This window comes from Pseudophryne corroboree, chromosome 1 (assembly GCF_028390025.1).
Source record: "Pseudophryne corroboree isolate aPseCor3 chromosome 1, aPseCor3.hap2, whole genome shotgun sequence".
In the NCBI taxonomy this organism is placed as follows: Eukaryota; Metazoa; Chordata; class Amphibia; order Anura; family Myobatrachidae; genus Pseudophryne; species Pseudophryne corroboree.
Window position 1 is genome coordinate 521,533,069 of NC_086444.1, and position 14,011 is coordinate 521,547,079.

A 14,011-nucleotide genomic window follows, 5' to 3' on the forward strand; every position below is an offset into this window, starting at 1 on the left:
CACTGACATGATAACATACAGATATGTCCTCATACATCGCTGCTGCAGTCACGCCAAACAGAGCTTCTTGGCACGCCAGGTCGTGTGACAATCTTTTAGCACTAGGCTTCTTTGTTTGAAGAAAACTGATCTTATTCGCAAAGCAATGTGACTAGGATGCACAGGGAGATAATGCTGATTCATTTGATATATGACACTTGTATATCTGTGTACAACTAAGGGGTCTATTTACCAAGCCTTGGGTGTAGATAAAGTGGATGGAGATAAAGTACCAGCCAATCAGCTCCTAACTGCCATGTTACAGGTTGTGTTTGAAACATGACAGGAGCTGGGTGATAGGTACGTTATCTCCGTCCACTTTATCTACTTCCAAGGCATAGTAAACAGACCCCTGAGTCTCTAAATCTGAATACAAGGTGCTACAATGTAAATGCCACAGCTATTTTCCAAAACAGGTTCTGTTCTGCTCTGTATACAAACTCAGCCACACACACAAATATACAAATGTCATATATCAAATTAATCAGCACAGTCTTCCTGTGCGTCCTAGTTGCATTGCGTTGTGACAAAGATGCATTTTCGACAGAAAAAATGTCAGACATTAGCAGGCATCTCACACTGCATGGCATATTGAGGCTAGATGAATGAGGACACATTTGTATGACTCTTTGATAAATTTAGCACACCTACGATCAGTTTCTCTGACATGCTGGGGGACGCCCAGCACCAGGCTAGTCCGCCCCGCATGTCAGGCCTTGCCTCCCCCCACAAGGGTGAAAAAGCATTGGACGGCGGTGATGCTTTGCACCCACTGAGTAGCTCCCTGCCTGCGCAGCCTAGCTGTGCTGGCAGGCGGCTACCCGCCGCAGCACAGGTTGCAGTGGCTGCGTGTGATGTCGCACAGCCACCGTGGCCGGCCCTCGCAACGGTCTGGACATGCCTGCGTTGTCCGGACCACGCCCCACCAACGGTGTTCTAATGCCATCGGCACGCCCCCTCCTGCCTCTGCCTGTCAATCAGGCAGAGGCGATCGCAGCCCTTAGATGCTGTTAGCATCTCACTGGGCTCCCGGGGTGCACACACGCAGTGCACACTCAACAAAAGGATTCAGACCCCCAAAGCCTCTTTAGTGGCGAAACTACTCCCACATGTCATTTGGTGCTGTTCTACATCTCCATGCTATACACTGAACAAAGAGGACAACCTTCCACCATAGGTTGAGATTTCTCCTGCTGCAGGACTAGTTTGTGAACTCACATCAGGTTTATCTGTTTTTATTGGCGGTGTTGGTACAGAGTGTACACAATTGGAGATTGTTCACTGAATTATCTTCATACAAGCCAGATATTATGTTGGTAATTTGGGACATGTGCAAGTACACCATAAATAATCAGTAAGCAGCTTTAAGTCTTTGATTAATCAGACGGAAATAGTATTTACTGATGCCATAATCTTAAACAGCTGTTTATAAAACACCTTATTTTAGATATTGATATTAGCGGTAAATAATAAGATTTTACTCACCGGTAAATCTATTTCTCGTAGTCCGTAGTGGATGCTGGGAACTCCGTAAGGACCATGGGGAATAGACGGGCTCCGCAGGAGACTGGGCACTCTAAAAAAAGATTAGGTACTATCTGGTGTGCACTGGCTCCTCCCACTATGACCCTCCTCCAGACCTCAGTTAGGATACTGTGCCCGGAAGAGCTGACACAATAAGGAAGGATTTTGAATCCCGGGTAAGACTCATACCAGCCACACCAATCACACCGTATAACTCGTGATACTACACCCAGTTAACAGTATGAAATATAACTGAGCCTCTCAACAGATGGCTCAACAATAACCGTTAGTTAGGCAATAACTACATACAAGTATTGCAGACAATCCGCACTTGGGATGGGCGCCCAGCATCCACTACGGACTACGAGAAATAGATTTACCGGTGAGTAAAATCTTATTTTCTCTGACGTCCTAGTGGATGCTGGGAACTCCGTAAGGACCATGGGGATTATACCAAAGCTCCCAAACGGGCGGGAGAGTGCGGATGACTCTGCAGCACCGAATGAGAGAACTCAAGGTCCTCCTCAGTCAGGGTATCAATTTTGTAGAATTTAGCAAACGTGTTTGCCCCTGACCAAGTTGCAGCTCGGCAAAATTGTAAAGCCGAGACCCCTCGGGCAGCCGCCCAAGATGAGCCCACTTTCCTCGTGGAATGGGCTTTTACTGATTTAGGATGCAGCAATCCAGCCGCAGAATGCTCCAGCTGAATTGTGCTACAAATTCAGCGAGCAATAGTCTGCTTAGAAGCAGGAGCACCTATTTTGTTGGGTGCCTACAGGATAAAAAGCGAGTCAGTTTTCCTGACTCCAGCCGTCCTGGAAATATAAATTTTTAAGGCCCTGACTACGTCCAGTAACTTGGAATCTTCCAAGTCCCTAGTAGCCGCAGGCACTACAATAGGTTGGTTCAAGTGAAAAGCTGATACCACCTTAGGGAGAAACTGGGGACGAGTCCTCAATTCTGCCCTATCCATATGGAAAATCAGATAAGGGCTTTTACATGACAAAGCCGCCAATTCTGACACACGCCTGGCCGAAGCCAAGGCCAATAACATGACCACTTTCCACGTGAGATATTTCAAATCCACAGTTTTAAGTGGCTCAAACCAATGTGATTTTAAGAAACTCAACACCACGTTGAGATCCCAAGGTGCCACAGGAGGCACAAAAGGGGGCTGAATATGTAGCACTCCCTTTACAAATGTCTGAACTCCAGGCAGTGAAGCCAGTTCTTTCTGGAAGAAAATCGACAGAGCCGAAATCTGGACCTTAATGGAACCCAATTTTAGGCCCATAGTCACCCCTGACTGTAGGAAGTGCAGAAAACGACCCAGCTGAAATTCCTCTGTTGGGGCCTTCCTGGCCTCACACCACGCAACATATTTTCGCCAAATACGGTGATAATGGTTTGCGGTTACTTCTTTCCTGGCTTTTATCAGCGTAGGAATGACTTCTTTCGGAATGCCCTTTTCCTTTAGGATCCGGAATTCAACCGCCATGCCGTCAAACGCAGCCACGGTAAGTCTTGGAACAGACAGGGCCCCTGCTGTAGCAGATCCTGTCTGAGCGGTAGAGGCCATGGGTCCTCTGATATCATTTGTTGAAGTTCTGGGTACCAAGCTCTTCTTGGCCCATCCGGAACCACGAGTATCGTTCTTACTCCTCGTTTTCTTATTATTCTCAGTACCTTTGGTATGAGAGGCAGAGGAGGGAATACATAAACCGACTGGTACACCCACGGTGTCACTAGAGCGTCCACAGCTATTGCCTGAGGGTCCCTTGACCTGGCGCAATATCTCGTTTTTTGTTTAGGCGGGACGCCATCATGTCCACCTGTGGCCTTTCCCAACGGTTTACCAACAGTTGGAAGACTTCTGGATGAAGTCCCCACTCTCCCGGGTGTAGGTCGTGTCTGCTGAGGAAGTCTGCTTCCCAGTTGTCCACTCCCGGAATGAACACTGCTGACAGTGCTAAGACGTGATTTTCCGCCCATCGGAGAATCCTTGTGGCTTCTGCCATCGCCATCCTGCTTCTTGTGCCGCCCTGTCGGTTTACATGGGCGACTGCCGTGATGTTGTCTGATTGGATCAGTACCGGCTGATTTTGAAGCAGAGGCCTTGCCAGACTTAGGGCATTGTAAATGGCCCTCAGTTCCAGAATATTTATGTGTAGGGATGACTCCTGACTTGACCAAAGTCCTTGGAAATTTCTTCCCTGTGTGACTGCCCCCCAGCCTCGAAGGCTGGCATCTGTGGTTACCAGGACCCAGTCCTGTATACCGAATCTGCGGCCCTCTTGAAGATGAGCACTCTGCAGCCACCACAGTAGAGATACCCTGGTCCTTGGAGACAGGGTTATCAGCCGATGCATCTGAAGATGCGATCCGACCACTTGTCCAAGAGGTCCCACTGAAAGGTTCTTGCATGGAACCTGCCGAATGGAATTTTGCTTCGTAAGAAGCTACCATTTTTCCCAGGGCTCGTGTGCAGTGATGCACCGATACCTGTTTTGGTTTCAGGAGGTCTCTGACTAGAGATGACAGCTCCTTGGCTTTCTCCTGCGGGAGAAACACTTTTTTCTGTTCTGTGTCCAGAACCATCCCCAGGAACAGTAGGCGTGTGGTAGGAACCAGCTGTGACTTTGGAATGTATAGAATCCATCCGTGCTGTTGTAGCACTTCCCGAGATAGTGCTACTCCGACCAACAACTGCTCCTTGGACCTCGCCTTTATAAGGAGATCGTCCAAGTACGGGAAATTAAAACTCCCATCATTTCTGCCATTACCTTGGTAAAGACCCTCGGTGCCGTGGACAGTCCAAACGGCAGTGTTTGGAATTGGTAATGGCAATCCTGTACCACAAATCTGAGGTACTCCTGGTGAGGATGGTAAATGGGGACATGTAGGTAAGCATCCTTGATGTCCAGGGATACCATGTAATCCCCCTCCTCCAGGCTTGCAATAACCGCCCTGAGCGATTCCATCTTGAACTTGAATTTTTTTATGTATGTGTTCAAGGATTTCAAATTTAAAATGGGTCTCACCGAACCGTCCGGTTTCGGTACCACAAACAGTGTGGAATAGTAATAGTAACCCCGTCCTTGTTGAAGTAGGGGCACCTTGACTATCACCTGCTGGGAATACAGCTTGTGAATTGCCTCTAGCACAGCCTCCCTGCCTGAGGGAGTTGTCGGCAAGGCAGATTTGAGGAAACGGCGGGGGGGAGACGCCTCGAATTCCAGCTTGTACCCCTGAGATACTACTTGAAGGATCCAGGGATCCACCTGTGAGCGAGCCCACTGATCGCTGAAATTTTTGAGGCGGCCCCCCACCGTACCTGGCTACGCCTGTGGAGCCACCGCGTCATGCGGTGGATTCAGAGGAAGCGGGGGAAGAATTTTGATTCTGGGAACTGGCTGACTGGTGCAGCTATTTCCCTCTTCCCTCATCTCTGTGCAGAAAGGAAGCGCCTTTGACCCGCTTGCTTTTCTGAAGCCGAAAGGACTGTACCTGATAATACAGTGCTTTCTTAGGCTGTGAGGAAACCTGAGGTAAAAAATTTTCTTCCCAGCTGTTGCTGTGGATACGAGGTCCCAGAGACCATCCCCAAACAAATCCTCACCCTTATAAGGCTCTATGTGCCTTTTAAAGTCAGCATCACCTGTCCAGTGTCGGGTCTCTAATACCCTCCTGACAGAATGGACATTGCATTAATTCTGGATGCCAGCCGGCAAAATATCCCTCTGTGCATCCCTCATATATAAGACAACGTCTTATGTTCGCAAAATAGTATCCCTGTTTGACAGGGTTACAGACCACGCTGCAGCAGCACTATCTGCAGGTCTCAGTCTAGTACCTGAGTGTGTAAATACAGACTTCAGGATAGCCTCCTGCTTTTTATCAGCAGGTACCTTCAAAGTGGCCGTATCCTAAGACGGCAGTGCCACCTTTTTTGACAAACGTGTGAGCGCCTTATCCACCCTAGGGGATATCTCCCAGCGTAACTTATCCTCTGGCGGGAAAGGGTACGCCATCAGTAACTTTTTAGAAATTACCAGTTTCTTATCGGGGGAACCCACGCTTTTTCACACTTCATTCACTCATTTGATGGGGGAACAAAACACTGCCTGCTTTTTCTCCCCAAACATAAAACCCTTTTTTAGTGGTACTTGGGTTAATGTCAGAAATGTGTAACACATTTTTTATTGCCGGGATCATGTAACGGATGTTCCTAGTGGATTGTGTATATGTCTCAACCTCGTTGACACTGGAGTCAGACTCCGTGTCGACATCTGTGTCTGCCATCTGAGTGAGCGGGCGTTTTTGAGCCCCTGATGGCCTTTGAGACGCCTGGGCAGGCGCGGGCTGAGAAGCCGGCTGTCCCATAGCTGTTACGTCATCCAGCCTTTATGTAAGGAGTTGACACTGTCGGTTTATACCTTCCACCTATCCATCCACTCTGGTGTCGGCCCCACAGGGGGCGACATCACATTTATCGGCATCTGCTATGCCATCACATAAGCCTCCTCATCAAACGTGTCGACACAGCCGTACCGACACACCGCACACACACACAGGGAATGCTCTGACTGAGGACAGGACCCCACACAGCCCTTTGGGGAGACAGAGAGAGAGTATGCCAGCACACACCAGAGCGCTATATAATTTTGGGATTAACACTATATTGAGTGAATTTTTCCCAATAGCTGCTTGTATATACAATATTGCGCCTAAATTTTGTGCCCCCCCTCTCTTTTTAACCCTTTGAGCCTGAAAACTACAGGGGAGAGCCTGGGGAGCTGTCTTCCAGCTGCACTGTGAAGAGAAAATGGCGCCAGTGTGCTGAGGGAGAAGCCCCGCCCCTTTTTCAACTGACTTTCTCCCGCTTTTTCTGGAATACTGGCAGGGGTAATTTTACATCTATATAGCCTCTAGGACTATATATGATGTAGATTTGCCAGCCAAGGTGTCATATATTGCCCTCAGGGCGCCCCCCCCAGCGCCCTGCACCCTCAGTGACCGTAGTGTGAAGTGTGCATGAGGAGCAATGGCGCACAGCTGCAGTGCTGTGCGCTACCTTGGTGAAGACCGAAGTCTTCTGCCGCCGATTTTCCGGACCTCTTCTTGCTTCTGGCTCTGTAAGGGGGACGGCGGCGCGGCTCCGGGAACGAACACCAAGGCCAGTTCCATGCGGTCGATCCCTCTGGAGCTAATGGTGTCCAGTAGCCTAAGAAGCCCAAGCTAGCTGCAAGCAGGTAGGTTCGCTTCTTCTCCCCTTAGTCCCTCGATGCAGTGAGCCTGTTGCCAGCAGGTCTCACTGTAAAATAAAAAACCTAAAATAAACTTTCTTTCTAGGAGCTCAGGAGAGCCCCTAGTGTGCATCCAGCTCGGCCGGGCACAGAAATCTAACTGAGGTCTGGAGGAGGGTCATAGTGGGAGGAGCCAGTGCACACCAGATAGTACCTAATCTTTCTTTTAGAGTGCCCAGTCTCCTGCGGAGCCCGTCTATTCCCCATGGTCCTTACGGAGTTCCCAGCATCCACTAGGACGTCAGAGAAAAGGGAGAATAATTTGGGCATGTGGTTTCCAAAAGGAGGGGGAATAATTTGGGAATGTGGTTTCCAAAATTAATGGTCCTTTAAAAACGATATAATGCTGACATGTAGTTAAATGGTTAAATGCTACAAGCTGTCTCTTAACTAAAGGTTATTGTGCATGACTCATTCATCAACCACAATAACATTACATTTTTGTGTTATTGTGCATGCCTCATCAGCCACAATCACATCATGTCTGAGTCACCAGGCCTAAAGGTCTGACTGATTAGACTGCAGCTTCATGTTGTTTACTTGGATCTATAAAAGGACTGCATATGCCCAAGCCTGTCACTGTTATTGGAGTGTCACAGTGCTGTGTGTTATTGGAGCATCACAGAGCTGTACGTCTGTACAGTACTAAATCCAGGAGAGATTGACTGAATCTTATTGAGATTGAATCATATTGACTGCTGTATATCTTCTAAGATAGGGGTGGGCAACAGGCGGCCCGGGGGCCGGATGCGGCCCGCAGACCAATCCTGCCTGGCCCGCTGGGCCCCACCAGAGTGCAATGACAAGCGGCCCGACATGCCGCTTGTCAATTGCACTGCTCTCAGACGCGGCTCCTCTGAGGAAATCCCGGTCACGTCACAGGGTCAGCTGACCGGGATTTCCTCTGTTATCATGCGCTGGGCGGCACGGGGGGCGGGCACTGCAGTGAGCAGGAGCGGCGGCCGAAAAGTGGCGGCCAGTGAGGAGAGGAAGCGGCGGGCAACGAGCGGGAGCAGGAGAGGCCACATCAGCAGTGACTCCGGCCGGCAGCAGCGCAGATCATCGGACAGCGGGGATTGTCTGCCACTGTGACAAACAGGTAAACCCCCTGTCCAGCCAGCCCCTGGATCACTGCTTAAGTTGCCATATAGGTTTAGGGGTGGGGAGGGAGGGGAGTTAAAAACTGCAATATGGGTTTAGGGGAGGGGGGGGGGGAGGGGATAGGGACTGTCTGCTGTAATGTGTAAAAACGGGGGCCATGGCTGCCGTAATGTGTAAAAACGGGGGCGCTGTCTGCCGTAATGTATAAAAATGGGGGCGCTGTCTGCCTTAATGTGTAAAAAGGGGACGCTGTCTGCCTTAATGTGTAAAAAGGGGACGCTGTCTGCCGTAATGTGTAAAAAGGGATCTCTTTTTGAGTATTTTGTGTGTGGCCCTCGAATATTCGCTGGAAGTGTTATGCGGCCCCCCAGCTGAAATAATTGCCCACCCCTGTTCTAAGACCTGTATCCTGTTATCTTCAATAAAACCTACTCTGGTTTGAAATTGAGCGGACTAACCTTACCAACTTCTAGGCATCAGCCAATATATAAAATCCCAGATGTATAAGCACCCAAAAGCATGGTTCACAAAGAAATTCCTTAAAACTGGGGAAAGGTACAAAATGTAATCACATTTTATACAATATAAATTATCCCACATTACAAAATGTTTTTTTTTTCAAGATTGAAAATTATTATACATAAACACATTTTTTATCACCTCTATAAATGCAACATAATAACATTTCTCAATGTTTATTACAATGATATATTATATTGCCATCCATGTTCAGCATGCTTATTGTTCTGTAAGCATACAAAGAAAAACTGTCAGCCATTTGAACTATTAACCTTCTACTATGGTTTGCAGATTTATTTATTATATATTGTACAAGCAAATCTAATGTTGAGATTAAGGACAATTATATTCTGACCTTTGCATGTAACCCGTGTTAATTAAACTACACATTTGTTCACAAAGGTGAACAGTGCCTTGACTACCCCCAAAAGCAGGTCTGGTTAAAAAAAAAATCCCTATTTACACAGAGGGTATTTACTGCATGGATTATGCTCTATTCCTAATTAGCCTGTATTAATGAGTAGATTTGTGACAGATAGTGTTCTTATTAAAATTCCCAGCTAGAAAGCTATTGTATTAGGCAAAACTAAAAGACATACTAAAGTATAAACTAGGCAACGTCTTATATGTATACCTAGTTTTCAAGAAAATAACCATTTTTAAAAAAAATCATTATGTATAGTAAATATTAATCTGTCTTTATGAAAGCTTCTAATCAAAATAAGGTATTTTTAAATATATCTACCAAAAGTCTATTGCTGTAAAATCACTGGTGACTTCACTGTCATCCTAATAATATGTGTTCTAGTACACATATTATGAAAATAGTTTCTGTGATCAACTGATTAAATGTAGTTATTGGACTATTTATGGGATATTTATGCGGTATTACTTTGATTGCTAAGCATCACGGAATAATTTCTCTATAATAGGAGGCAAAAGGGTGTTGGATTTATTTTGCATATATAAACAACCTGAAATTAGCAACTAGTCACTCATATTACATATGAAAATTATAATATACCATGTTAATTTACAAGGAAGAATACTAGAATATTCAACAGAGATACAAAACAAATTCCCAAGCTCATACAGTTAATATATTTAATATAGCCTAAAGTTAGAATACATTTGAAAGTGTACATTTGAAAGCAATGACTCATGAATTTCTTGGAAATATTTACCAACAAAATCAGAGTGAATTGTGAATCACAGATATACACATGAGGTTATATACAGTGGCAAAACTTGTGAGTGGAGGACCCGATGAATATGTTTCTCTTTTTTGTTTTTTGTTTCTAACTGGGCATATTTATTAACAATTTTTTTTACTAAAATAATGTGAAAAAGGGCTTTTTCACATCTTTTTCGCATTATTTTAGTATCACCTGAATGTATTTAATGTATTAAAAGGCTTTTGGAGCAGTTTTCATGAAAAGCTGCTCCAAACCCTTTAATTCTCATGTTTGTAATAACCAGATCACATTTCCCATACTTATAATGTGATCTGGCAGTATGAAAAAATAAATTGTAAAAAAAACACTGCAGTGAGCCCTGTGGCATAATCACAGGGCTCACTGCGAATCCTGTAACCCCTGCACTGTTTTCAAACCCGGCAGTTTGAGCTAAGTGTGCTCGATGGGGGAAGGGGGGGGGGAATCATACTCACCTACCCAGGCACCGGTGATCAGTGCGGGCTGCTGGTCATTGGGGCTCCCTGCTGCTCCTGTGACCCCCGGTTCGGTAAAGTCATGCTGAAAAGTGACAGCTTACTTTACAGGTCGCAGCAGCAGGGAGCCCCGATGACCGGCGGCCCTCCTGGAGCTCCGATACCCAGGTATTGGTATGATCACGGTCGGGGAAGGTGGTGTTTGTTGCAATGGGGAGGTGGTGCTGGCAGCAGTGGTGGTGATGTCGGGCGCGGCACATGCGCAGCACTTAATCTGTGTATTTTTTCGGGAAAATACCCCGATTTGGCTGCAGAGTGGCATCGCAGGGACAAAGCTTTCTTGCAAGCATTGTCACTGCATGCAATAATTGATACATCCATGTGATGAAATCAATTGACGTCTCTCCCATAGTTCGGAGGAGCGGGCGGCCAGAGTAGACGGACGACAGTGGTCGGAGGCAGAAGCGGGATTTGGGTATTATGTTTTTGTATATTTTTTTGTGTGTAAGGGGCACTATTACAGGGAGCACTGCCAAAGGAGCATAATTACTGGGGCAATACTACAGGGGACAGTACTAGGGGCACTACTACAGGGGGCATTACCAAAGTGGAATTAATACTGTGGCCACTAATAAAGGGGGCTTTACTAGGGGCACTACTTCAAGGGGCACTACTAATATAAGCATTACTACAGGGAGCATTACTACTGGGGGCACTCTACAGGAGGCATTACTACTGGGGGCACTACATAAGAGGCATCACTCCTGGGGGCATAAGGGGCACTACCTCTGTAGGCACTGCGTAAGGGGCACTACCACTACAGTGGGCATTGCATAAAGGGCATTACTGCTGTGGGCATTATGTGTATTAGTGGCACTACTACTTTGAGCATTATGTAAAAGGGGCACTACTGTATGTGGATAACATGAATAAGGGACTACTACTGTGATTAAGATTGTGCTATTGTGTAGTGTAATGTAAATTCTAAATACTGTGTATAGTAGGGTATGCCGGCGGCCGGGCTCCCGGCGACCAGCATACCGGCGCCGGAATCCCGACCACCGGCATACCGACAGCGTGGCGAGCGCAAATGAGCCCCATGCTACGCGCGCCAGGCTATCTATTCTCCCAACAGGGGGGTCGTGGACCCCCAAGAGGGAGAAAAAGTGTCGGTATGCCGGCTGTCGGGATTCCGGTGCCGGTATACTGTACGCCGGGATCCCGACAGCCGGCAAACTGAAGACCACCCGGAAAAACTATTGCGTGACCCTGCCCCTGTCTTTTTGAGACCATGCTCCTCTTTCACGTGCAGTCCCTTTATGTAGTGGCCACCGTGGAGGGGGGAGGAGGGTGAGAGCCACAACTTCTCTAGGACCATTTTAAGCACTGACTATCACTAGTAAACATGTCACTAATGCAGAGGGGAGCAGCCATTCCATGTGCCAATTCAATTAAGAATATGAACCAGTGGAGAAGGTGCCCATGGCAACCAATCAGCTTTTAAGTAAAATTTGTTAAGTGCATTCTATAAAAGTATATGTAGCAGATGATTGGTTGCCATGGGCAACTTCTCCGCTGGCTCACTTCTCCACACTTTTCACTGCTTCATGAATAGACACCACGGAGAGATGAGGTACAAAGTTTCTTAGTGAACTGACAGGCTTAGAAAAAGATCTACACAACGTGACTGCCTTCTCTATAAGTAAACGTTTAACCGAGTGAGAGAAATAGTCATTTTTATTTAATATATGTTGTCATGTGATATCAGATAGATGCCCATAGATTATGCTACTTTGCTAAAGGCACCATGTCAAAAAAGTACTACTATGACATGTAAATTATATCTAAGAAACGAATCCATCCAGTATAAAGTCCTGTACTGCTTTTGTTTGTTCAATCACAAAATAATCCGTTGCATTGTGAATGAAGACAGTAATAGTAGTGTGTCAGTAAGGAGTGGGGTATATGAGTTCAGCAGGTGATTCCTCTAGCACGCTGCTTTATATTATGCAAGCAAAGCTTTAACAATATAGTCAGATGCAGTAATCACCCAGCTGCATTTTCAGCCAGTCCTGATCAATATCTGCAGCATCCCAATCATATCATAAACTCTTTGGTCTCTTACATGCTGTTATTTTTGGTCAAAGCAAATTTAAAATATGTATTTGGATTTCACCTATGGTATTGAAACATGCCAGTAAACACTTATATAAGCACAATAACCTGATATTAGCAAAATGAAATAATATTTTTCAGTGATTTTAGAAGTGAAAGCACAAGTTCCATGAACATATTTCAGTAAAATGGTTGCATAAAGTTATTATTAAAGACAAGTTATTATTTTGCAGTGTTATTCGCCACATGCAAATATGTCACTGTACAGAGAAGACCAACTGACATGATTTTAGTAAATAGCATAACTGACGGTGTATATATTTACACAGGATGGGAAATGCAGTTTTTATTTTTAAAAGTAAAACTATAAAGGAACTTGTGCTTTCTAGAGGAATAAAATAAAGCACACAAGATCACAAAGAACTGCAAAAAGCTAGCAAAGACATGCAGAGAAGAGGTAATATTACAGATAGACTTACATGGCTGTTGAGAAGAGAGCTTCTGTGACTTGAAAGGCCGTCAGACTTTTGCAGTGTCTCAATCGCCATTTCAATCTGGTAATAGATGTCATTGAAAACAGGCTCAAGACAAGATAGCATTAAAAAGCAAAAGCATCATTGACAGAATGTTGAAAGTTTATCAGGAATACTATTAAAAATTACAGTCAACAAATACAAAGAGAATAAAAGAAAGAAAACGTGCATTTCATTACCCTAGCACCCGCCACCAAAGAAAGGAGGAGCCCTCATTAACAAAGGAATAACACCAATAACCAGCAATACAGTAGTACTGTACATAAAACAGACAGGGAATCACTGAGCTGTATGTAGTAATGTGCACTATAACATAGGCTTTGCTTTGAAATCTGGCTGACACGCAGTCAATCGGAGCTGCACTATAACATAGGCTTTGCTTTGAAATCTGGCTGACACGCAGTCAATCGGAGCTTTCTGTATATGACTAATTATTGTTCCTTACGGGCAGATTTATTCATATTTTTTTACTAAAATAATATGAAAAAGGGAATTTTATTTTAGTATCACCTGAATGTATTAAAGGGCTATTCACGAAAACTACTCCAAACCCTTTAATTCTCATATTTTAAGTAACCAGATCGCATTTCAAATACTTCTAATGGGAAATGCAATCTGGCCGAACTTACTAAAAAAAAATATATGTAAAAAGCACTGCAGTGAGCCCTGTAATAATAACGCTATCCTGAGACAGTGTAATCACAGGAATCATTGCAAATCCTGCTTTCTCCAGAATTGCTCTGTCCGCTGACAGAGAAAGCTGTGTAGGGACCTGGCAGTGTGACCAGCTATGTGATGGACACACAAGCTGATCACTGTGTAAAAAAAAAAAAAATAGGAAAAGTAAACAAAACATATATATTTTTTGGAATCAATACATAACCTGGCGACATTGCGATACCGGATAATAGATCATGTGCCCCCACTGTCAAGAGGAGGCGACAGATCGATTAAGCTTATACAGAGGGAAGCTAAATGGATACTACGTTTAAAATTCATTAACCCCAGGGGACTTAACGAGAATATTGGTATGCAAGTATTTCTCTAAAACTAGATTAACAACAGGTACAGATTAGAGTATAATGTTGACTAATTTTGAACTATTTTTATTATAACAATAGGGCAATGAAATATATATATTAAAGTACAAGTGTAATATTAATTTATCTAAAAAGCATTTGTGATGTGGGAGTAACGGAATCATT

The 14,011-nt window shown here is 45.0% G+C and overlaps 1 protein-coding gene across 8 annotated transcripts in view; it reads right to left on the reverse strand.

Annotated features, from left to right (window-relative positions):
• Positions 1–14,011, reverse strand: part of RFX3 (regulatory factor X3) — a 522,624-nt gene that overhangs the window by 68,463 nt on the left and 440,150 nt on the right. For 7 of the 8 annotated variants that reach the window (XM_063913967.1, XM_063913966.1, XM_063913963.1 and 4 more), the window contains one exon: positions 12,753–12,827. The exons of the other annotated variant lie outside the window; for it this stretch is intronic. In XM_063913967.1, coding sequence (XP_063770037.1) covers positions 12,753–12,827 — 75 coding nt within the window. The remainder of the gene's footprint in view (positions 1–12,752; positions 12,828–14,011) is intronic. 8 annotated transcript variants of the gene reach the window in all.